The sequence below is a fragment of the Canis lupus genome, chromosome 2, assembly GCF_048164855.1.
Source record: "Canis lupus baileyi chromosome 2, mCanLup2.hap1, whole genome shotgun sequence".
Classification (NCBI taxonomy): domain Eukaryota; kingdom Metazoa; phylum Chordata; class Mammalia; order Carnivora; family Canidae; genus Canis; species Canis lupus.
This window is the reverse complement of record NC_132839.1, coordinates 60,702,960-60,728,752: the sequence shown is the minus strand read 5'-3', so window position 1 is coordinate 60,728,752 and position 25,793 is coordinate 60,702,960. Positions and strand designations below refer to the sequence as shown.

The 25,793-nt window shown below is 53.5% G+C and overlaps 1 protein-coding gene, 1 long non-coding RNA gene and 1 pseudogene across 2 annotated transcripts in view; 1 reads left to right on the top strand and 2 right to left on the bottom strand.

Moving 5' to 3' along the window:
- Nucleotides 1-628, bottom strand: part of SORCS2 (sortilin related VPS10 domain containing receptor 2) — a 458,407-nt gene extending 457,779 nt beyond the window's left edge. The window contains exon 1 of the mRNA XM_072802937.1: nucleotides 110-628. Coding sequence (XP_072659038.1) covers nucleotides 110-628 — 519 coding nt within the window. The remainder of the gene's footprint in view (nucleotides 1-109) is intronic.
- A 4,654-nt stretch (nucleotides 629-5,282) lies between these two features.
- On the bottom strand, nucleotides 5,283-16,615 carry LOC140619473 (uncharacterized). The gene is made up of 3 exons (XR_012019358.1): nucleotides 13,726-16,615; nucleotides 13,116-13,271; nucleotides 5,283-8,791 (listed from the first exon to the last, which is right to left on the bottom strand). It is a non-coding gene; the product is annotated as an uncharacterized lncRNA (long non-coding RNA).
- A 7,341-nt stretch (nucleotides 16,616-23,956) lies between these two features.
- On the top strand, nucleotides 23,957-25,140 carry LOC140610333 (glyceraldehyde-3-phosphate dehydrogenase-like; annotated as a pseudogene).
- Nucleotides 25,141-25,793: the final 653 nt, after the last annotated feature.

The window sequence follows — 25,793 nt, the reverse complement described above, 5'->3', positions numbered from 1 at the left end:
AGGTGCCTCGCGTCCCCAAGTCTCCGGGAACGGCCGGGCCGAGCAGGGCGGTCGGGAATGGGGGCTCGGGGGCTCGGGGGCCGCGGGGCGGGGGCCGCGGGGGACTTACGCTGCTGTTCTCGCCCGTCCAGTGCACCATCGCCTGGTTGTGCGTCGCGTCCCCCTTGAGCACGAACGACGTGCTGATGAGCGAGACCTGCGCCCGCGAAGCCGCTCCGGCCACCGGCGCCGCCCGCGCCCGGCGCCCCTGGTGCGCGGCGGGGGCGCCATCCTCGCCGGGACCCGGGGCGGCAGCGGGACCCAGCCCCGGGGCGCCGGGCTCCGCGCGCGCCTGCCGGTCCCCGTCCCCGTCCCCGTCCCCGTCCCCGACCCCGACCCCGTCCCCGCCGCCGCCCGGCAGCGCGCGCCCCGCGGGCGGGCTCGGCGGCGCCCGGGTGAGCAGCGCGCGGGGACCCGGGCGCCCGGGCTCGGGGGAGCGCCCCGCCGCCCCGCAGGCGGCCAGCAGCAGCAGCAGCAGCAGGAGCGGCCGCGAGCGCGGCGAGCGCGGCGGCGGCGGCGCCCCGGGGCTCGGGGCTCGGGCGGCGGGGCCGGGGCCCTTCGGGGCGCGCGGGGGCCCCCGGGGCGCCATGGTCGCCGGGGGGCGGCGGCGGGGCGGCGCGGGCGAGGGAGACCTCGGCGGGCGAGCGGGAGGGCGCCGGGGAGCGCGAGCGACAGCGCAGAGAAAGGAGCCGGCGAGGGGAGGGAGCCGGCGGGAGGAGGGGACTCGGCGCTCCGCCGCCGCCGCCGCCGCCGCCGCGCAGCCGAGGGCGCACCGCCACCTGCCGGCCGCGCCCGGGCCCGCCGACGAGCGCCGCCGCCGCCGGGGCCCGGGCAGGGGTCCGAGAGCGCGCGCCCAGCCAGCCGAGCCCCCCCCTGCCCTCTGCCCTCTGCCCTCTGCCCTTCCCACTCCCCTGCTGCCTGTGCTTGCTCAGCACCACCTGGGGCGGCACAGTTCACGGGGGTGAGCGCAGCCGGTGCCGGCCCTGGAGCGGACACCCGGACCCAGCAGGCAGACGGCACCCACGTGCACACCTTCACAGACCAAATAACCCCAGAGAGCCAGCACTGGGACAGTGGAAGTGGGGAGGGGCTCTCCTGCAGGGGCCTCCGAAGACAGCACCTGGGGGACTCTCCCGGCACTGCCAAGGCCCTGAGGCTGCCCCTGCACGGCCTACTTCTGGGCAGCCACACAGGTGCCTTAGACTTCCCGACTTGCATGCGGTGCACGTCTATGTTCCAGCCCCAGGAGCCACCAACCCAGCAGCCTCCAAACAGGAGGACAGAGACCTGGGTGCAGAAGCATCTAGAAGGAGGGGGGCGAGGTCCCAACCAGGGCACAGCGTGACAGGCCACAGCAAAGAACGGGACAACAGGCTCACAATCCACCAAGTCCCTGCCAGAGGCCATGGGCTGCTTTAGGTGGATTTCATAACTTTCTTGAGCGTCCACCCTGTGCTCTGTATTGGCCTGTGGGAAAACAGGAGGAGGGGGCTGGAGCCCCACTTAGGTGAGGACAGTTTTGCATCCTCTGCCAGGTGGGGGCCAGCCTGCCTCCATCCTTCCCCTAGAGGCCTCTGCATTAGGTAAAGATCCCGGGCTCCCAGGCTCTGTCACACCTGCCTCCCAGCTGGATATCTGCTCCAGGGAGAGAGGGAGAGAGGGAGAGGGAGAGGGAGAGAGAGAGAAAGCCAAATGAGTCAGAGGAGCAAAGCCTCAAACATTTGGGAAAGGTAGAGAGTGCAGGTTCTCTCCCACCTCCAGGAGTAGAAGCACCCAGTGCCCAGTCTTCTTCTGTAGGCTCACCCCACCCCCCAGGCTCAACAGGAAGTTGGAAGTCAGATCTGATAACAGATAGTCCCTGGGGCCCCTGCTGTCTGTGCCCAGCCTTGGGGGGCGGGCTTGGGGGTGGCCAGATGTCTGAGAAGTCTCCTCCCCTGGAATGTGCCCTAGCCCTCCCTCCCCCTCCATGGTGTAAATTCCCAAGCTGTCAGATTCTAAGTCTTCAGCTCAGGCCCTGGGTTGGGAAGGGAAGCAAGAGCCGAGAGCTGCAGGAGCCTGTGGTCTGGCACAGGGAGCAGAGAGGAACAGAACCTGGCCAGTGCCGGGGGGAGGGGGGCAAGCCAGGCAACCCAGGGCCCAGGAAGAAGCTGACAAACACAGCACAGGGCAGACCGGGGCTGGGGGGGAAAGCAGGGCCAGTGGTCAGAAAAGAGGTGGGTCATGCCCCAGCTTAGACCCAGTGCCCCCTGGGCCTTCCCAACTCCCCATGTCCACCCCCAGCCATAAAGTGATGGCCGCATGGGCTCTGCACTCTCTCCCCCTGCCTTGTTTGTTTGTTTGTTTGTTTGTTTGTTTCAATAAAAGAGAGCCCGTAGCATTGTCCTCAAGAAAAGCCTACTGTCCGGCACTGGCACCGGGGTGGTTCAGTGGTTGAGCTCTGCCTTCAGCTCAGGGTGTCCTGAGTCCTGGGATCAAGTCCTGCATCGGGCTTCCCACAAGGAGCCTGCTTCTCCCTCTGCCTGTGTCCCTGCCTCTCTCTGGGTCTCTCATGAATAAATAAATAAAATATTTTTTTAAAAAAATATGACCGTGACAGATGGCTGAGCACCTACTCTGTGCTGGACTGTCCCAGGGGCAGCTGCTCTCAGGGGCAGGGGCAACGTCGCAGGTTATTGTATGTAACTCTCACAACCAGGCTGTGGGGTACGTGGGGTATGTGTGATGGTCTTTTCACAGTTGAGGAAACACTCTGGGTGGTGACTGCCCACATTCCCCAAGCCAGAGAGAGTCAGAGACCAGATTCCAGCCCCAAGGTGCCATTCCTCCCACCACCCCACATTACCTGTGGCCTGTGTGCTGGGCTCGCCAGCACTCCACCTCTCGGAGGCTCAGACAGAGCCTCAGCCATGGGCACATCACACATCACCGCCACCACCCCTGGCTCAAACTGAGGCTCACATTATTGATGACTTGGTGAAGATCCACAAATGAGCGGAGGAGTGTCCAGATCTGGAAAGCAGGTGGAGTGGCAAATGCCTCACCTGTGCCTTTTCCACAACAGTCATCTGGCTCCCTCTGCCCTGATAAGGCTGAAGGGCTTTCAAAAGAGCAGGACTGATTCATCCCTTGTCTGACTCCGAAGCTCAGAGACGTGGGGACTCCCCGAGGTCACTCAGCTCTCAAACATCACTAGACACAGGGACACGGTGATGAAGGAGGCAGATGGGCTCCCGGTGCCGCTGCGCTCCTGTTCATCCCTGTGGGCTCCATGTGAGAACCACAGGGGGTACCCTTTTGACCTCTGTGAGGAGAGATCCCAAGGAAAGCTCATCTCAGACAGTAGTAAGGACCCAGGGACACATAAGGTAGTCACCCCACGGAGATGAAGGGGTCACTAAAAGGCCTGGTAGCTTTGAGCTGACAATGAGAAGCAGGGGAAGAGGAGCTAATGGTGGGCAAAGTGGGAAGAGCTATCCCAGCAGGGGTTGGAGCACAAGAGCCACCATCCCAGCCCAAGCTCACCCTCAACCCGAGGAGGGAGGCACGAGGCAGGCACGCAGCGGGCTTGATTTGTATTCACAGCCTGGTGCAAAGTCTCTGGAGGATTTTAAGCGGGCTGGGGATTGGGGGCGGGGCAGTGAGACCAGTGACTTGTCAGAGCAAGGACCAGTGCAGGAAACCACTTAGGAGGCTCCTGTCCAGGTTGAGATAGACCTTGGTGGCTGGGCCCAGGGAAGGCACCAAGGGACTCGGGGAGCCGGAAGGAAGCCCACTCCCAGCACCTGCTGCACCCCCACTGGCCTCACCCTCACTAGTGACCAAGTCAGAGACTCAAGAGACTCCCATGCAGAAACGAAGGTGAATAGGTGGCAGTCAGGCATGCTGTCCTGGTGTCCTGATGGAGAGAAGTCTGGGGAGACCACAGGGGCAGCCGCTGGCTCAGCAGGCATGGGTGTGAATGCTGGCGGAGGTACCATATGTGCGGATGCATGGGTCTGGCACCCATGCTCCGGGTGTGTGGGGTGATACAAACACACTACCTATTTGCAATCCCTGATTATTTGCCACAGGAGCACCCTAAGACAGGGGAAGCAGCCCCAGCCACCTCCCACACTGCCTCCTTATTCCAGGCTCCACGTGGGGCACTGGGCTCCAGACCCATCCCCCCTGGCCCCTGCTCATGGGGAGTGCACACTGTGATGGGGGAGACACATGATCAATCGCGACGTTGGGGAAGCAGGTACTCAGAGGGAGCTGCTTGGCTCCCTATGGCAGGGGGAGCTTGGCTCCCTATGGCAGGGGGAGCTGCTGCCGTCTGGGGCCAAGGGAAGAAGGCTGCTCAGAGGGGGACACCCTTCAACGAATCCTTCAGAAAGCAGTAAGGAAAATAATCAGCATTACAACTTGTTGAGCCTACTCTGGCCAGAGATTGTTCCAGAAGGAAAACCTAATTGAACCTCACATCCAAATAATACCTATATAGCACCAACACAGAAAGGGCACTATTTTCCCCACTTTGAAGGTAAAGGTGAAGGCACACTAGGATTCAGTAATTTATCTGAGGGATTCAAAGCGACATGTTCCCGTGTGCCACCTGGGTGTCCTATGAGAAGCATGTCCCCTCTCAGTTTCTGTAATGGTCCCACCAGGACTCCCTGGACTCAGTGGCCCTCTGAGAGTCATCTTGGATCAGCAGCATCGGCATTAATGGGAACTGGTTAGAAATTCCAATGCCTGTACCCCATCCCAGACCCACTGAACCAGAAACTCCCAGATGGGGCCCCGGGATCTGTGTTTTAATGTGCCCCCAAGTTTGAGAGCCCCTGTGCTAACCCAGTGGTTTTAGGCCTGGGCTCCATGTGAGAACCACAGAGGGGACCCTCCTGACCTCCATAGGGAGAGCCCGCTATTCAGTCCTCTCTGAACTGGCCAGGTGACTCCGTGTACAGCCAGCGTGAGCCGCTGACCTGGCACAGCTTTTACAAGGAGCCTTGAAAGAGTAGATGCCAAACACCTGGCATGTGGTTGGACCCACTAGATGGAGCGTTTCCTGAGAGGTGAGTAGGGGCCCCACTGAGCCCCAATCCAGACCTTTTAGCTTCAAGATCCAGGCTGGCTTCCTTATTCCACGGCAATGCTCCCCATCCAAGAAGGAGGAGAAATACTTCCATCTCTCCAACTTTTAATCAGACCACTTACTCATTAAAAGTCTCAGGCTCTTTTAAGTTATCGAAGGTCTCCAGTGATAATATTTTAATTTATCTCTATAAATGTGACAAAGCTCAGCTTGCACAATTGCCCACATGGGCCTGATTCAGAGGCGGCCAAGGAATCCATGAGCAATGCTCTCAGGGATGCTTGGGGACTCAGCAGGAGGGAGACGGAGGGGACAGGCTGTTTGGGTGCCAGACTCTACAGAGGGGAGCCTCTCCCCTGCACTGTGCCCTCAGCACTAGTCCCACTCTCCCACTCCTTCCACCCCCAGTACATCTCCAACCAGACTAAGAAGCCTGCACCTGTAGGCAACTGCCAGGTGGGGTGGGGGGAGGAGCGGGTGTGCTAGGTGTGGAAGAAGGTGCCAGGTGCAGGGGGGCTGCCAGGTGAGGAGAGGAAGCTGCAGCAGCAGGGTAGGCTGCAGGGTGGGGGAGCTGCCAGGGTGGGAGGGAGCTGCCAGGTGTTGGGGGGTGGGATAGGGAAGCTGCCAGGTGCGGGTGGGGGGCTGCAGTGCCTTGCAGAGAAGTCTCCTAATGACTTTCAGCAAATGACACGGGGTTGCAGGGGAGGCTTTCAGGAGAAAGATCAAGCACAGGGATCTCGTTATCAGGTTGTCAAGGGAAAGGAGCAAAGCTGCAGGGAAGGCTGGTCAGGACATTAACTCGGGCCGGAAGCAGAAGTCTGATCTGGAGACGGAAGGGAACTATGTCTAGGTGGAGAAGGACAAGAAGGCCCCACCGTGAGACATGGGTCTGGCTGCTCCAATCCGAAGTGGGAGGCGACAGGGCAGAAGGCGGTGGCAGATCTTTGGATGGCACATTCTGAAAGGGTGATGGGGGCAGTGGTCGTGGTCACTTTTTGGTGGAGGCAGGGATTTCATCGTCCTTGAGCACCACAGCCGCGGGCCTGCCAGATGCCAGAGGTGTGAGAGGCCCACCAAGCTGGAGCCCGGAACCGGGCAGGGACCAGGATGGCAACCACTTCCTTTAAATTGTAGGCACGGGGCAGCCCCAGTGGCCCAGTGGTTTAGCGCCGCCTTCAGCCCGGGGCATGATCCCGGAGACCCGGGATAGATCCCACATCGGGCTCCCTGCATGGAGCCTGCTTCTCCCTCTGCCTGTGTCCCTGCCCCCGCCCCTGTGTCTCTCATGCATAAATAAATAAAATCTTAAATAATAATAATAATAAATCATAGACGCTGCACAGCTAATGCAGTGGGACAGGTCGGTTTCCTGCTTCTGTTCATCAGCTGTTTACGGAGCACCTATTATGTTCCTGGCTCTTGGCCCCAGAGAGACAGCAGGAAACAAATCAATCCTTGGAAGGATAAACAGGTGGAAAGAGTAGAAGAGGGCTCCTGGCACAGGGACCAGCGTGGGTAATGACCTGGAGGATGGCCATGTGGGGGACATCTGAGGACCTGGGCAGGGCTGCAGGGCAAAAGAGTACAGGGCAGGGTGGGTAGGGCATGACAGTTGAGGCCTCCTGGTCCCTCGAGCATCTGGGTGGTGTTAGGGTCCAGGTGGTGACCAGAACGAGGGACCAGCCTCAGGGAGGTCAGCCGTATGCTGGGGGCAGGCAGGTCAATGACACCACAGGGTGGTCGCAGAGTTGGAGATGCTTCCCCACCGCCGACTGACCACACCAGCTCTGCCCGGGCACTTTGCAGTGTTACTCTGCTGGCCTCTGCATGGGCTGGGGGCTGGGCTTCATCATCATCCCCTTTTCCCAGAAGCAGAAAGAGAGGCACAGCGCAAAAAGGCAGAGGGGCTCGCCAAGTTTCCACCCACAGCAAGGGGTGGCAGCGGCATGTGGCTAAAGAACCTGTGCTTCCCCATGCACCAGCAAGGCCTGTCCGGGTAGGCCTGGGGTGCCCTCCTCTCTACCAGACCCCTCTGCCCAGGCTTCCACAGGCATTGATCCCCCCACACCCCATGAAGCTGGGACAGGGCTGGAATGATTATCAACTCCACTGATATCCACTGAGATTGGGGCTCCCAGCATGCCCATGACCCACCCAACCCCTGTGGCAGGTAGGCAGAGGCTATGGGGCCTATCCCGAGCCCCACTGCTCCCCACTTGTGTACACGCATAAATCACTATGGGGATGGGGAGTGAGCAGTGACCAGCTCTGACCAGTGCAGGCACCACCCCTTCTTACTGGGATGCACTGTGGTTTAGAAGTAAGCCCTCAGCTTCTTGGAGCCTTGGTACTTGGTCATCTGATACACAGCAAGGAAGGCCCTGGAAAGTAACCCCTATGGGCCCTGGTAAGAGGGACTCCCCATCAGTCTGCGAGGACCAGAGCCCACTGTGGTCACTCCAGCAGGCAGGGCAGAGGAGAGAGGGCTGGACTTAGGACGGACATACACCTAGGCAGAAACCACCCCTGGGGATTCCCAGGAGCAGGGGAGATGGCAGCCACCAGAAGTCTCCATGGAAGCCAAATAGCACAGGCTCTGGGGACACTTGGATGGCTCAGCAGTTGAGCATCTGCCTTTGGCTCAGGTCGTGATCCCGGGGTTCTGGGATCGAGTCCCACATCAGGCTCCCTGCATAGAGCCTGCTTCTCCCTCTGCTTGTGTCTCTGCCTCTCTCTGTGTGTCTCTCATGAATAAATAATTAAAATCTTTTTAAAAAAATGCGTAGGCCCTGGCCCAGTAGGAGCCCAATAAACATCTGCAAGGGAAGGGGGGAGGAAGCATACAGTCAGTTCTGGTGGGCCCTGCTCCTCCTCAGACTTGCTGTCACAGCTAAAGGCAAGCGCCCCCACCCCACCCTGTACACCATACACCAGGGTTCACTGGAACTGGTGGCAGGAGGGCAATATTTGCCAACTAGCTTCCATGGGCCAGGTGTTTTGGTGCACAGTTATTCTGATTTTAGAAGCAAGGCATCTGAGGCCCAGAGTGGCTAAGACAGCCACCCTGGAGCACACAGCTAGGGAGTAGTGGATCTGCAGGACAGGGAGCCACTGATGTTTCAGAAGTGGCTGTGGGATGATGTGTGCCAGCAGCCGCCACAGTGTGTCACAGGGTGCTTGCTGGTGGGTGAGGAGCTCCCAGCGAGGGGCCGGGAGCAAGGCTGGGGCCCTAACCTGGTCCCAGCCCTGCAGGTCCCTAGGTGAGTCACTGTCTTCATGTCTCAGTCTCCCCACATCCCCTGAGAACGGTCACTGCACCTGAGTCACAGGCTGCCATGCAAGCGAGACAATGCTCAGGAGAGCACCTGGACCGCCGACAGGTCTTCAGGTACGACAATGATAGAACAGCCCACATTCGGCCTGTGTGACACATATCTCATCCATTACTATCCCCTCAGAAGTCCTCTGCCAACCTCTCAGCTGCCCTGGCTGGGGTGTGGTATGTCTTCAATTGTAGGGCAAGGGCGGGGGTCCTGAGGGCTAAGTCCCACAGATTGCCAGCATGTCCGTGGCCCGACGGGAGGTGCCACCCTCTGCCAGCAGCACCAAGGACCCAGCAAGCACACACCTCCTCCATCTCTGGCAGCTGTGTGCTCTGGGCCTCAGTTTCCCCATCTGTAAAACAAGAGAAAGGACAACTTTAGTACTTCCCCAGGACAGCAGCCCCATGAGGTGCTCCCCAGAAGCACATTCATGGTTTAAGACACATGGCTGCCTCGCTGTCCCTCTCACAGACTCCCGTGGAAGGTGCATGAAGGATGGAAAGGTTCTGCGATTTAACAATCTATGTGACTTTGACCAATTCAATTTTCTCCCCAACTTTTCAACCCTGTTGTCCTTTCCTCCCGCTTACCAGCATGAGCACCCTGGAGAACACAGGCTATTATGGAAATATGTGCTGAGTATGGTGGAAGGAAGAAGGGAGGATTTATTCTGCCTGAGGTGTTGGCAAAGAGAAAAATACACTTGAGCAGGTCTTGAAAGATGAACCAGGACCCAGATGAAGTTAAAACACAGAGCGCAGCACCTACAAGGGACAAAGGACAAAGGTCCACCGCCCGTAAACGGAGGGGCAAGCGGCCTGACCATGCAGGACAAACCATACAACTTGCAGAGGAAACCATATGACTTGAGGAGAAGCCAGCCCAGACACTCCAGGCTTGTGCCTTCTTCCAAGGTGAATGAGAATGTTTGAGGGCTTTCAAGAACAGGATGACATGATCAGATTTGTGTTTCAGAACAATAATTCTGGCAACACCTTAAAGCCAGAACTTGGAAAAGAGACAGAGAGGCCAGCAGGGCACAGGGCATTGGTCCAGGTGAGAGATGACGAGATGTGAGTAAGCACAGGGGAGGGGGAGATGGAGGTGGGCACCTCCCATGCAAGGTGAGAATCCGAGTCTACAGAGATTCAGAAGCATCTAGGACAATAGTGATGCCACCACACAGTTAGGGAACAAATCTGAAGAAGGTAGATGCTCCGCTTTGGATGTGTTGCCTCCAAGGTGTCTGTGAAACATCCTGGAGCTCTTAAGCTAGGCTAGGCTGGGTTGCAGTAAAAATGAACCCCAAATCTCAGTGGGATAACCTAAGAAAGGTGCATTGCACTCATTTACAAAGTACAGGTCAGGCGCCTCCCCTCTCCAGCTTGTAGCTCTGCCATCTGGAACAGCTAGCCTGCAAGGTCACTGCGGCAGAAGAGAAAGCCAGAGAACGACACAGGATATTTTGTGGGGTTCGACTTGGGAGTCACTCACTATCATTCATATCCCATTGGCCAGAGCCTGGGTTCATGGCCTGACCTACCTACAAGGGCAGCTGGCAGACACAGGAGCATGGAGACATTTGGTGAGCCCTACCCATCACGGGTACACTGGCAGGGAGGCCCCAGAGGCCTTTGGAAATGGTGTCCAGGACAGAATCAGGGTTTGAGACATAGATTTGGATGTGACTATTGAATAAGACCCCTAGGGGTGGGGAAGGGTGGAAAGGGACAGAGAAGGAAGAGAGAAAGATGAAATATAAAATTCCATTAATCCCTCTGAAGTGGTATTTAGGAATTCCCAGAGGATGACTCAAGATATAGCCCCAAATCTCCTTTCCAAATACCCAATTATTTGTTGTCATGTGGACAAAGCATCCAGATTCTTTCCTGAATTTTTCAGTTTCCATATGGTTCCTTGGCATAGCATAGGCAGCCGCAAGCAACTGGCAAGTGTCTAAGTACCATGCCGCTTCACAGCATTCCCTCTGTGTAAGGCCAAGGGACTCAGGGTTATAGATTTGTCTGGAGAAGGAGTTTTCAGAGGCTCCCATTTTAATAAATATTTTGAAAGAGAACTCACAGTATTCTAGCCTTTGAGATTCATTTCAGAAATCAAAATTTTTGCTCCCAAACTATGGACTATGACAATTTGTTTTTTATTTACATGCTTTACACACTTAAATTTTTTTCACAAATCAAATTTTCCATAATTATATTTGATTGAAATCATGTTTTGAGGGATTTCAGCTTGGAGGTTAATTAAAACTCATTGTTTTCCCTTGAAAGGGCTATTACCTTAACTAAGACTAACAGAGAAGCATGGGATACTACTTCTTCAAAATGGATCTTGCAAGGCCCTTTCCTGAGGCTAGTGTCCCACTCTGAGACTATGAGGGTCATAACACTAAGGCCATGTCAGTTTTTGTTCTGGATGGATGGATGGATGGATGGATGGATGGATGGATGGATGGATCTGACATATTGAAAATCCTGGAGACTCAGACTTCTAAACAACAATTGCTAAAGCAATATGGCATAAAGGAAAGAGCACTGGATTGGGAGTCAGGAGGGCCAGGTTCCAGTGTTAGCTCTCTAGTGACTGAGCTTCAATAACTTGGGAAAAAACCTCTTTCCCTATGGGCACTGCCATTTTTCTCCTCTGCTAAATGAAGTCTTATCTACCCCAACCAACCTTTACAGCCTCATATACAGCCACTTCTCCCCTTCCTCTATCCCTCCAAGCACCCTCAGCTCTGTTGCATATTCCCAATTGCAAATGCACTCTGGGGAGGCAGAACTTTGACTTGTGGCCAAGTGAAGAGGTTGGCAAATGCTCTTTCCAAAAACCAATTCTAAAACTGCACAAATTGACAAAAGCAGCCATTTCCACATGCTGGAAATCATCCAAGAGCGTGCAACCACCTAAGAAGTGTTCACACTTGAAAAGTGCTACACTTCAGGTAGAAACAGTGAGTCTGCAGCATACTGACCCCAGACTGCTCCCATGGCACTCTCCCAGGATGTTCCCATAGCACCTTCCCTGTATGGGTGACATCCATGCCTAGCATCAGTGACAGTGGAAATTATTGTCTTGGAGGTTGTATAGAATGGCTGGGACTGTGTGCCTCTGGAAATGGCCCAAACTAGCCACAGATTCCTAGTTGATCCTAAGGCCATGTGTACTCACATAGGAAACATGAGCAACCCAATGAAAAGCAAAAGTCAGGGAAACTTGAAAATGCCTAAATTTTGAATGTGCTCCTTTACCCACACAAAAGTCTTTGATAGAGGATAGGTTTACTAACTCATGGTATTTGAGAATACTTCTGATCAAATACTGGCTGATCTCTAACCTAGGCAGACACAGGGATACAAAAGCCATAAATTAAAAATTAAAATTAAAAATTAAAATAAAAAGTACCAGGAGCTACGCACAGCAAGGGAGATAGATTTCAAAGATTTAGCCCAGGTAAGTTACTTCAAAAAACAAACAAATGAACAAGGAAAAATCAGAAATAACCTCTGGAAGAAAATAAAAATCCAGAGTTGATGTGATATATTGATAAAATGTCCAATTTTTAACCAAAAAAAAAAAGTGAGAAGTGCAAAGAAACAGGGAAATATGAGCTATAATCAGGGGACCAAGAAAAACATTCTTCAGCCTTCAGGGGTCCGCAGAAGTTGGATTTGGTAGTGAAAGACTTTAAAACAGCTGTTTTATACACACATACACATATACACACACACACAGAATTAAACAACCATGAAGAATAATGGCCAATATGTTTCCATATTGATGAAAAACTTCAAACATCCAAGAAACTAAACAAATCCCAAGTAGGTTAAATCCAAAGAGACATATACCTACATATATCATAATCAAACTGTTGAAAGACAGAGAAAACCATGAAAGAAGCAGAAGAAAACCAACTCTTCATGTATTGTAGAACAACATGATTAACAGATGGCTTTTCATCAGAAAACACACACACACACACACACACACACACAGCAGAAAGCAGTGGAATGATACATTCAAAATGCTAAAAAAAAAAAAAAAAAAGTGAACAAAAAATTCCGTATCCAGCAAAACTACCCTCCAAAACTAAAGGTGAAATAAAAACATTCCCAGATAAATAAAGATAAGAAATTTATTGTTAGCAAACTTGTGAGAAATTCTAAAGGGAAGTCCATTAGGCTGAAAGGAACTGGCACCAGATGATAACTTAAATCCACAAGAAGAAATAAAAAGCAGCAGAAATGGTAAATATGAGAGTCAATATAAAATACTCTATAAATACATTTTTCTTATTTTTTTCTCTTCAATTCTTTAAAGGACATGAGCAGTAATTATAAGACTGTACTGCTGAGTTTATAAGCATTAAAAGACATGAGATGTATGCCAATGATAGCACAGAGCGAGGAAGAATGGAGCACACTTTCCACATTTGACCAGAAAGAAGCTGGTGTTAATCTGAAGTGGACCGAGACAAGCTCAAATGTATTTTTGCAGTCCCTAGAACAACCACTGAGAAAATCATCCACAGCATATGGTTTTTAACAAAAGGAATTAAAAGGGGACACTAAAAACATTTATGTAGCACAAAGTAAAGCAGCAAAGGAGAATCAGAAGAACAAGACAACAACAAAATAAACAAAAAAGGGGGGGGGCACCTGTGGGGCTCAATGGTTGAGCATCTGTCTTCAGCTTAGGTCATGATCCCAGGGTCCTGGGATCAAGTCCCATATCAGGCTCCCCACAGGGAGCCTGCTTCTCCCGCTGCCTGTGTCTCTGCCTTTTTCTCTGTGTGAGGCTCAGAGAGGTTGTACCTATTATAAAGTAATGGGGAAACAGGATTAAGCTCAGCATACACCCCCACCCCCTCAGTTCTGCCCTCAAGAAGCTCACCATCTTTCCCCCTTCTCCTCCTGCTTGGGCCTAGCTTATCGCTGCAGAGCCAGCCTAAAAGCCTTCACCGTGGGCACTCCCTACCCACCAACACTGGGTGACAGACCCCCCTTGCTCCCTGTGCCTTTGTTCACATGCTCCCTCACCAGGTGTGTGGAGCAGGATCTCCACTCCCACAGCCTCCCTCCCTGAGCTTCCTCCCTCCCTACAGCACAGCTCCCTCTCAGAGGGCACACCTTCATGCCTTGGCCTGATTCTTAGGATGCCTGTGACTTTGAGGACTGGTCTAAGGGGTGGAGTCTGTAATGGGCTGACTCATGTTCCACAAAAGACATGTCCAAGTCTTAACTCTCAGAACCTGTGAATATAACTTACCAAAAAAGAAGGTCTTCACAGATGGACTTAGCTGAGGATCTCGAGATGAAGTCTTCCTGGATTTAGGATGGGCACTAAATCCAATGACTAATCTTATAAGAGACAGAAAAGAAGACACAGAGGGGAAGACCATGTGAACATGAAGGCAGAGATCAGGTGACATGTCTATAAGCCAAGAAACACCAAGGATTTCCAGAAACCGCTAGAAGCTGGGAGAGACATATGCCTGGACAGATTCCCCCTTCAGAGCCTCCCAAAGGAGGCAGCCATGCCAACACCTTGATTTTGGACTAATGGTCTCCAAAACTCTGAGAGCATAATTTCCTATTTGTGGTCATTTTTTATGGCAACCACAGAAAACTCACATGAGGCAGGGGTGGGGGACACCTGGATGGCTCAGTCCATGGGGCGTCCAACTCTTGATTTCAGCTCAGGTCATGATCTCAGGGTCCGCACTGAGCATGGAGCCTACTTTTGATTCTCTCTCTCTCTCTCTCTCTCTCTCAAAAATGACAACAACAACAACAAAAAACGAAGACACCTCACACAGGGTCCATACAATACGTGCCTTCTGAGTGTGTATGTGTTAGCACCACAAAAAGTTTTACAAGAGGAGCCAAGAATTATGAATATCAACTTATTTCACCCTAAGCCACATCACCTGCCTCCCTGGGTCTTCACATCATTTTGAGCCAACATCTAGAGTGAGATTTATTATAAGGACTTGGCTCACATATTATTTTTGAACATGTGTTTCCCCACTGACTGTTTTTCTTGAGAACCCTGGCTAATAAACCATCACAGAAGGTTCTTTCTCAACCATATTTGATAATTCTCTTGGGGATCCTGCCTCAGGCTCACCTTGCTGATTCCCTGTTCCCCACCTGCTTCTTGTCTGACACCACATGCCTCCCTGGCCAACTGTCTGTGAACCCAATAGCTCTCTGGCTCCACCTGCCAAACGTTGCAAAGTTCTGCCCCTTTGCTGGGAGTCACAGCTTCCCTGGCTATCTGTCTACGTCATTTTTGCCTGATTTGGGAAGAGTCCTGCCATCTGGGAAACACTGGCCAACTCAGACATGACAAATGAGAAAGGCCCCCACATTCAGACAGGATGGTGGTGGTTAGGGACCACCCTGCGTGTGGTCAGTCATACTAGACCCCCAGGGAGCCCTAACGGAGTCCCCTGGGGCAAGGGAGGGGGGCTTAACACATTCATTCCCTCTCACTTCTGGAGGCCAGAAGTCCAAAATTAAGGGGTTGGTGGGGCGGTCCCCTCTCGAAGAGAGCTCTCATCTTCTCCCACTTGTAAGGGTGCCAGCTTCCATGGCGTGGCCTTCCTCATTCATCTTCGCTATCAGGACAGCATCTTCCCATCTGTCTCTGACCTCTGCTTGTGACCTCATGTCTCTCTCTTGGGTCTCCTGCCTCTCTCTCTTGAGGATGCTTGTGATTACACTAGCCCCACCTGGATAATCCAGGAGAGACTCTCCATCTCAAGATCCCTAACTTTTTCACTTCTACAAAGCTTCTTGCCATGTGAGACAACAAGTTCACAGATTCTGGGGACTCAGGCAAGGAGATCTTGAGGAGGGCATTATTCTGCTCTGCACAGATACCTTTACTCCCCAACCTGGCCACCCCTTGCTCCTTGCTCTCCCCTAACTTCCTAGAGCCCGCTGACATCCATCAGGACACTCTTCTTCCCTCCTCTGGCCACCCACCCATGCATGCCCAGCAGCTCTGCATTCTGGCCAGGGACAAGCTATCCAAGTTTACAAGGGAAAGATCCAAACTGCTGACCAATCTCTTATTGGCTGGGGGGCTTTGAAGGAGGCACTGAATGTCTCAGAAACTCTACTCCATTCTTTTTACAATGAGCCTCATGCTCCTTGCATTGTCTACTGTGGAAGAGAGACAATTCTGTCCACCTTCTTAGACACCGCCCTCCAGTTAGTCAGGGTACAGGCAAGTGACTGGGCCATGTGGACAGATGAGCCACAGACACCAAAAGCCATGAAAATCTGCCTGTGGCTTCTGCTGTCTGGGTGATGCATGGGCAGATGGCTCATGACTTGGCTTTCCCAGATCCACATTTTCCTCCAGGGGCCACCTGCAAGCTCAAGACTAAGCTTAAGACTTGGATTCAAGAGGAAGAGGGCCCCACGGGAGCCTTAAATCTGAGACACACATGACACCCCTGCATTGACAAGAATCCCACATCCCGGCACTGAGCATTCATGTCACGACTATGAAGTTGGCACAGTTTCCTCGGGAGCCCCAAGAGGAGGAGAGGGCTTGGCAAGTCTGGAGTTGTGCGTTCTGGGTCCCTCATCACTCAACAGCCTCAAACCTGTTATTCCCAATGCCTACCCACTAGGCTGTTGTGGGACTGAGGGAGGCATAAGAGACTTCATAAGAAATACAGCTAATGTGTAAAACCATAATGAACCATGTGTCCATCGAAGGATGGATGGACAAACAAAACATTGAAAATCCACACAATGGAATACTATTCAGCCTTGAAAAGGCACCTGGATGGCTCATTCAGTTGGGCGTCCATTCTTGATTTGGGCTTAGGTCATGACCTTAGGGTCCTGGGATCAAGCCCATCAGGGGCTGAGGCTGGGGTGGCTACCAACTTTCACCCATGACCATCCTGACTCTGGTGGGGGAGGGGGCGTCTGCCTGGACCTGCCGAAGATCAGGCTTTAGTGGGAGGTGGAGCCCGATGGACGAGTAATATCTGCCTGCCCAGGGCTCAGGCTTGTGCACCAGTCCTCCTGGATGGTGTTCTGTATCCCGGGGTATTTAACTTCCACAGGACGACTTTAAGTTTCATGTTGACCAGGGGAGCCATTCTGGAGAGGCACCTGCAAGGAGAGAGGGAAGGTTCCTGGAGCCCTGACGCAAAACTAAGAAAGTATTCCCCAAGTCCACGTCCAGGAGGTCTGCGGGGGAACCGCCCATTGCCCCACACAGTCACAGCTGTGGGTACTTCCTCCCACCCTACCCCTTGCTCCCTATTGGAACCCATGAAATCAAATATGGTTTGAACGGAGGCAGGATTGCATGGCTGTCGGGCAAGTCAGTTGGGGTAATCACACGGAGGTCCCAGGAGGTAAGTGTGCTCAGAGGTGACCGACCAGATGATTGAAATACATTAGTACTAAAAATATTTTTAAAGCCTTTCTGTTGATTTATACCCAAAAGAAAATACCGCAAAGGAGAATGAGTTTTCAACTCGAGTAGCACTTACGCCTGATCTAACTAAATTAGCTCTTTTGAACTGGTGGTTTTGCTCTGATGCCTGTAATAAAAATAACAATAATGTGCATTTAGAGGATATTTTATCCTCTAGAAGCACAGGACTTCCGTGGTGAACAATTCTCCTCATCTCTGCTGCGGACCAGCAGACTGACGGGCAAGGGAAGAGGGGGAGCAGGGACGACCATGAATTTCCCAGCGGCTGATCACATTTGGTAAAATCAAATTTCAGATACATGAGAAAGTGGGTCTCATGGTGCTCTGAGAAGCCCAGAGACAAACGGGCCAGAAGTCAGGCCTTTCCCTCTGTCCAGAATGGAGTTGTGTCCCCACCCCCACCCCCCGCCCTATCATATGCAGAAGCCATACCTGCGGTGTGGTGGTATCAGCAAGGAGGGCCTTTGGCAGGTGACTAGGTCATGAGGTCATGGGGGATGAGATCTGTGCCCCTTATAAGGGGGGGGGGACACCGGAGCCCCCTCTCTCTTCCATGTGAGGGTGCAGCAAGAAGGTGGCCACCTGCAAAGCCAGGAAGAGTGCTCTCCAGACCCTGGGGCTGTGACCTGGGACTTCCCAGCCTGGAGCGCTGGCAGCAGCAAATGCCCTTCATTAAGCCTTCCTTCCAGTTTGAATCTGGAGGCTTGCTCAGCCTGGAAGGATGGCTCCCAGTCTCTGTCCTGCGCTGACACGGTGGCCTCGGGACGCTTCCCCTCTTGACTGGCGAGCATCACCCTTTCTGGTTTGCCCATCAGGAAGTGGCATGTGTCAAAGGAAAGGATTTGCCCGACACCAAGCTGCTGGAAGTTCCCAGCACCCCTCTCCCAGCACCCCCATACTTCCTGCCTGAGTCTCTAGGTGACTCTTTAATTTACACTCCCCGGCCCCCCTGTCCTGGCTAAACATTCCTACCCAGCTGTTGAACTGAAGCTCATTCCCCACCACCTCCTCCAAGAAGCCTGCCCTGCCCACCCATCTCTTCAGGAGAGTGACGATCCCCATCCTCCCACAGCACCCCCCAAGCTCTCTGTGTTGTCACTGTCCATATGCACGTTAGCTTCCCCCATTGGAGGGCAAGCTGTCCAGGGCAGAGCCTGCAAGTTACCCCGCTGTGTCTGGGCATCCGGAACGGAAGAGAGTTCGTGTGGGGCTCGCTGCTCACCACCTGCAAGCCAAACCCCATCACAGGCCCTGGAAACAGATGGGAACAGATCGTCCCCCGAATCTGGGAAGGCTGAGGAGCCTGAAATTCATAGTCGATGGCTCACTATCACTCACAGCCCAGCGTCCAATTCAAGAATCCCACTATCACAATTTGTAAAACAGTTCCCATCCCAACACAGATATCGGAGTCCAGCTCCACCCTTGAACATCAGCCCTAAAATCACAGCCACGGCCATTTCTGAAGTGAGTCCTGTGGGCCACCTGCGGGCCAGCTCTTCCCCTGGGTCACCTCCTTTAGCCTGTATAACAAACATCCTCACCCCATTTCATAGAGGAATAAACTGAGGCCCCAAGAGGGACCTGCCTAGGGCCCTATGGCTAGCAAGGGGCAGGGCAGGGCTGGGACTGGATCCCATGTCCCTCTGAGTGTAAAGCCAGAGGTTTTCACCTAGAGTCTGGGCCACCACAGAGGCAGCTGGGTCAGTGGGAAGAGAGATGGGCCCACGGCCAGAGAGAGTCAGGCACCGTCTGTTGTTCTGGAGCTCGGGTCCCGGGAACAGAGCCTTCCCTGCAGCAGCTCTCACTCACTCACAAAGCAGTAAGCATTTCTTTCTTTCCATCCTTGACATTTTGTTCATGTTGAGAATATTTTGATTGCAGACGACAGCATCCCAGGTTGAGAGCACAGCACGGGCACAGGTGCAGAGGTGTGAACTGGCGAAACACATTTAGGAAGCCATAAATAACTCAGAGAGGGGTCTGCTATGCAGCTGGCAGAGGAGGAGCACGATGGGCATGAGGCTGGGGTGAGCTGGGGCACGGTTTTGAAGGCCTCACATCTTATTCTACCGGCAAGAGGGGGGTCATCGTGGGGTTCTGAGACAGAGGGGGCTCTGGCCCTACTGCCCTTAGAAAGCTCTCACCAGAGGCTGCTCAGCAGGCAGACAGGTGGGTGGTTCTGTGCCTTTACTGTTTGAATTACTAGCTGGTGCTTCTTCTCTCCATGGAGTCACCATGGTCACCCCCACCACAACCAAACCTGGACTCCCTCGCCTTCCCTTGGGCTTGTAGGGCCCTTACCCTCAGACAGACTCTATCCTGCCCTCCTCATTCACTTGAGTGATACAGAAAACCCACGTAAAGGAAAGCCAGGCCAGGACACGAAAGGACATTCACTTTCATTAAGGAAAACAAGCCAGGCCCCAGAAAGCTGGGGAGCTCTCGCTGGCAGCAATTCTAAGACTCCCTGGATGAATAATATATGAATAATCATATAACTTTGCATTTTTAAAATGCTTTAATCCAAGGGCTTTGAGCCCTTTGAAAATCATGAATCTGATTCAGGGAACATTCCCTAAACACCTCCTCTCCACGCTGGGCATGTGCCGTTCCAGAATCATGGGCAATCGGGAAGGGGCTGCAAGGTGCATGGGTGCCTTGCTCGGCGGAGAATGATGAGGGTTGGGGAAAGAGCTTTTGCACAGGTCTGGGCTAAGTTTGGGAACACAAGAGGGAAGGTGTTTCTCTCCAAGGTCAAAAGCGAGAAGTGAGCTGACTCCTAGGGAAAGCTGAAGTCCACGGCGGAGGGAGGGACCGCCAGACAGGAGCTGTGGGCTGGGGGAGAGCACAGCCACTTCCAGAACAGGAGCCAGGCAGACAGGAGTGAAGGAGACGCAGCCTGGCCTCTCTGGGCACGCCCTCCTGGTGCCTCCCGCTGGCTGAGCCCCACAGCAAGTCTGAGGCCAGCCTGGGTGAGCTCACCCACAGGGGGACCCTTGGGGGCCAGAACCGGGCGTAGGGGAAGGGCAGTGCAGGGGTCTGCAGGTGGCAAACAAGCCTGGCCTGCACCGTTTCTTGGGTACCCAGAAGCACAAGCACGTGGTCCTCATGACACCCTTCTGGGCATGGACATCATTCCTACTGTCTTTTACAGCTGCACGAGCTACAGCTTACAGGGGTTATGGGCTGAGGTGTGTTCCCCCTAAAAGTCCTATATTGATTCCCTAGGCCCCAATAGCTCTGAATGTGACTGTATTCGGAGGGAGAATTTTTCAAGAGGTGATTAAGTTACCATGATGTCAGCTGGGTGAGTCCTGATCCACTATGGCAGGTGCCCTAGAGAGAGGAGGAGAATGGGACACAGATGACCTGCCCACACCTTGGTCTCAGTCTTCCAGCCTCCAGAAGGGGAGACAAGAAACATCTTTTGTCGAAGCCCCCGCCTGGGGTGCTCTGCTACGGCAGTCCCAGGAAAGAAGACAGAGGAACGTTCCAAAACTAGCACAGCCAGGAAGTGGTCCGGGACTGCAGCGTCTCCCTGCCCCCAGAAGCTTGCAAAGGGGCCGAAGGATGTCCAGGCTGAGCCAGCACAGCCCCCAGCCCCTGCACAGAGCAGATGGTCAGAAATGGTAGGGATCCCTGGGTGGCGCAGCGGTTTGGCGCCTGCCTTTGGCCCAGGGCGCGATCCTGGAGACCCGGGATCGAATCCCACGTCGGGCTCCCGGTGCATGGAGCCTGCTTCTCCCTCTGCCTGTGTCTCTGCCTCTCTCTCTCTCTGTGACTATCATAAATAAATAAAAATTTAAAAAAAAAAAAAAAAAAAAAAAAAAAGAAATGGCACACATGGGTGCCTGCCACCACCACTGCCTATGTCAAGGGCCTGATGTACTTACTTCCTGCCAGAGCCTGAGGTCTCATTACTGCTCCAAGAGGCCCTTATTTTTTTTTTTCAAGAGGCCCTTATTAGGAACGACGTCTAATCTGCTTACGATGTAGTTAACCCAAAGCAGACACCCCTTATTGTAGTGGGGGAGGGGGAGATAGCTGCTTCTAGTCCCCTAGATCAGAATTTGTGGTGACACCGACCCCGGAGTCACCCGAGGGTTCCTCTCTAAACCCAGCCTGGCCCTTTCGTGAAGAACCAAGGTCTCTTCAGGGTTTCACTGACCAAAACATGGGGCAGACAGATGATGCAAGGGATTCGGGCTGGGGGCACTGGTCCCCTTGTCCACCGCGACCTAATCAGAAGTACTTCAGCCCAACACTTGAATGCAAGCTGCATTTTTCCCCTTCTCTCTACGTTTATTCATTTCCTAGGGCTTCCCTCTCAAGGTACCACCAACCGAGAGTCTTAAACAACAGGAGCGTACTGTCCTGCACCCTAGAGGCTAGAGGTCCCGGATCACGGCATCAGCAGGGTGGTTGCTTCCACAGCCTGTGGGGGGATGTGCTCCAGGCTTCCCTCCCAGGTGCCTTCCTGGGCCAGGAGACCCCTGCCTTCATCTGCACAAGGTCTACTCCCCGTGCGTGCGTGTCTCCAGGCCACACTTTTCCCTTCTGTGAGGACACCAGTCAGGGTGGAGCTGGGCTCACCCAAATGACCTCTCTTTAACTTGAATGTCCGCAAAGACCCTGTCTCTAAATAAGGTCACATTCTGAGGTCTTGGGGGTTAGGACTCCATCAGGTGAATCAGCGACGGACACAACCAAATCCAAAGTATGTGAAACAGAAGCATCTAACTTCACGGTGATTATAGCCCAGGGGATCACTTCCAACGTCAAGAAATAGAACACAGTGGACTCCCAGGGGCCCCTGGGCCCTTCCTGACAATAACCCCCAGGGGTCACCAGGATCCTGCTGCTGATGTCACAGTGGCCTTCTTGCACTGTGTAGTGTGCAACCACTACACCTCCAAACCCAGAGCCCATCTGGGCCTGTTATCTGAACATCACATCAATGGAATCAGACTCTGGAGTCTGGCTTCTTGCAGTCAACACCATATTTATAAGGCTCACCCCAGTTGTCAAGCCCAGCTTCCCATCACAACGGACTGCCAGAGGGCCCAATGGTGTGGACACGGTGGTGCTTACATCCGTTTCCACCATGTGGACACAGCACTGTCCTTCGGGCTGTCCCCATGTGGGCCACTGCAGACAGGCTGCCAGGACCGGCCTGTGCATGCCTCCCTGCCCACCGGGAGCAGGGATGTCAGGGTGGACTTCTGGAGCAGCAGCGACATGGATCTTTGACTTTCCTGGGGAATAGCACCCTGTTTTCCTGAGTGTTGGCACCGATTGGAAGCAAATCTCAGGTAGGACTGAAAAGAACATCCAGAAGAAGTAGCTCTTCTGTTCTCAAGAGCCCGGCTTCCAGTGCTCCCCCGGAGGGCTGGCCGTTTCTGGACGCCAGCTCTGAGCCAGGCAGTTAAAAACGTCACCGAGGATCATCTCCTAACCACCCTGAAAGGTGCTTGTCAGGCTGCCCTCTTCACAGGTGAGATGCTTCACAGGTGACAGGTGAAGGGGTTAAGTGACATGTCCAAGGCCACACACAGATCTGAGACTGGAACCCTGGCCTGTTCCCCTCTAGACCCTGTGCACGTTTAAATGTGAGGGAAATGCAGGCCGGTGAACAGGAGGTTTCTAAATCCAACAGCCTCATTCCAGGGTCAATCACGCAGGGCAGCACAGCACAGGCTGGCTCGGAGCAGGCAAGAGATCACTTAATTCTCCCCGGCCCGGATCCCTCCCTCTATTAGCTCCTGGACATCAGGGAATCCGTGTTCTGACTCCAACAAGCTGCCTTGGATGTGTTAAAACCTCAGGGCAATTTAATTGTGTTTTGTGTTTCATGACTTATAGATGAGGCCCCTAAGAGAGCCTGGTCTGACAGCCACGCAAGCATGTTAATAGAGCAGCAGCGATGCACGTTATTTCTGGTCTACTTAACAAGTGGACCACTCCTTGCTCTCCTGGAAACCTTTGAGGAGCTGCTCTCACCGGAGAAATCTCAGAGAGTTCATTCCTGGGAAGAAGGTGGGCTTTGTTCTCTGCCTTCCTGATCATTAGTCCCACAGTCATTTCAGATCCATACAGAGTGGCGACCAGTGCCCATGGTTAATCTGAAACAATCCCCCCGAGATCCATCTTTGGCTCCGGCCTTCGGCCACCCCAATCTGTCCCTGTCCTTGCAGGCCTCCTGTCCTCAGTGACCAAGGCTCTGGTGAGTGACCCACAGCCAGCACCCAAGCCAGGATGAGTGACCCATGGCCAGCACCTCATGGTTACAAAGCCCATTCACAGTGAGGGGAAACACAGGGCCACCCAGGGGAGAGGAGGGGGCTTGGCTCTGTCATACTGGATGAGAAAACAGAGTGTCAAGCCAAGCCACCCCAGGAACAGAGTGAACACGGGGCCAGAGCCGGAGCCCCACCTCTCCTGCACTTGTCCCAGCAGCGTTCTGGCCACAGGACCAAGGACACCACAGTTTCCAGTCTGCGTGTGTGTGTAGTGAGGGGAGGGGGTGATGCAGAAGGAATTCAATGAAACCGTAAGGTTAGTAACAGTAATAACTGGCCACAATGAGTTGACTTGGGTTCTCTCAAAAACTATAGATTGAAGTCCTAACCCCAAGACCTCAGAACATGACCTTATTTGGAAATAGCCATCATAGAAGTAATTAATTAAGCTGAGATCATACTGGAGCAGGAAGGCTGTATTCCCACATGACTGGTGTCCTTACGAAAAAGGGACATTTAGGGATGCCTGGGTGGCTAAGTGGTTGAGCATCTGCCTTCGGCTCAGGTCCGAGGGGATCTGGGGTCCTGGGATCGAGTCCTGCAGCAGGCTCCCCACAGGGAGCCTGCTTCTCCCTCTGCCTCTCTTTGTCTGTGTCTTTGCCTCTCTCTATATCTCTCATGAATAAATAAAATCTTTTAAAAGGGGGAGGGGGGCTCTCTGCTCCTCCCCGTTTGACAGACAGCCGTGTCTTCTGGTGCAGGGCCAGCCGCATCCCCAAAACATGATGGTGAAGGTCAGAGTGAATAGATGTGGCCGTATTGGGCGCCTGGTCACCAGGGCTGCTTTTAACTCTGGCAAAGTGGATATTGTCGCCATCAATGACCCCTTCATTGATCTCAACTACATGGTGTACATGTTCCAGGATGATTCTACCCATGGCAAATTCCACGGCACCGTCAAGGCTGAGAACGGGAAACTTGTCATCAATGGGAAGTCCATCTCCATCTTCCAGGAGCGAGATCCCACCAACATCAAATGGGGTGATGCTGGTGCTAAGTATGTTATGGAGTCCACCGGGGTCTTTACCACCATGAAGAAGGCTGGGGCTCACTTGGGAGGCGGGGCCAAGAGGGTCATCATCTCTGCTCCTTCTGCTGATGCCCCCATGTTTGTGATGAGCGAGAACCACGAGAAGTATGACAACTCCCTCAAGATTGTCAGCAATGCCTCCTGCACCACCAACTGCTTGGCTCCTCTAGCCAAAGTCATCCATGACCACTTCGGCATTGTGGAGGGCCTCATGACCACTGTCCATGCCATCACTGCCACCCAGAAAGCCGTGGATGGCCCCTCTGGAAAGCTGTGGCATGACGACCGAGGGGCTGCCCAGAACATCATCCCTGCTTCCACTGGCGCCGCCAAGGCTGTGGGCAAGGTCATCCCTGAGCTGAACGGGAAGCTCACTGGCATGGCCTTCCGTGTCCCCACCCCCAACGTGTCAGTTGTGAATCTGACCTGCTGCCTGGAGAAAGCTGCCAAATATGACGACATCAAGAAGGTAGTGAAGCAGGCATCGGAGGGACCCCCTCAAGGGCATCCTGGGCTACACTGAGGACCAGGTGGTCTCCTGTGACTTCAACAGTGACACCCACTCTTCCACCTTCAACGCCGGGGCTGGCATTGCCCTCAATGACCACTTCGTCAAGCTCATTTCCTGGTATGACAATGAATTCGGCTACAGCAACCAGGTGGTGGACGTCATGGTCCACATGGCCTCCAAGGAGTAAGAGCCTCCTGGACCACCAGCCCCAGCAAGAACAAGAGGAAGAGAGAGGCCCTCAGCTGCTGGGGAGTCCCTGCCCCAACTTAATCCCCCAACACACTGAGAATCTCCTGACATCCAATTTACATCCTAGACCCCAAGGAAGGGGAGGGGCTTGGGGAGCCCTACCTTGTCATGTACCATCAATAAAGTATATTGTACCCAGCCAAAAATAATTAATAATAATAATAATAATAATAATAATAAATCAAATAAAAAAGAGGAGGGGGACATTTAGACCCAGACAGGCACACAAGGAGCGCAACATGTGAAGATGAAGGCAGAGATGGGGGTGATGCTCCTACAAGTCCATGAGCAGCAAGGATGCCAGCAAACCCCAGAAGCCAGCAGAGGCCTGGGACCAGTTGTCCCTCACGGCCACAGCAGGAACCAGCCCTGCTGACACCTTGATTCTGAGCTGCTGGCCCCAGAACCTATAAGAGAACACATTCCCAGAGTGTGAGCCCCTGACCCCCTATTTGTGTACATTGTAACAGCAGCCCCAGGAAACTACCACACTGCCCCTTGCTCAGCGGTTATGTGCAAGAGCTTTATGTTCAGGTGCAAACATCAGCCATTGCCAGCCCACTGCCCGGCCCTGGATCTCTCCGAGTCTTTGTGAGTTAAGATTGCCTTTGACAGCAAATACTTAAATCTCAACTCAGAATGGCTTAAACAGTAAAGAAAAGGTTCTGTCCTCACCAGGTAAGAGGTCTGGGGTGTGGTTACTAGAGAGTGTGGTCACTGGGACCCACTTAGCTCCTTGAACAGACCCCTGACCCACAGGATAATAGGCAAT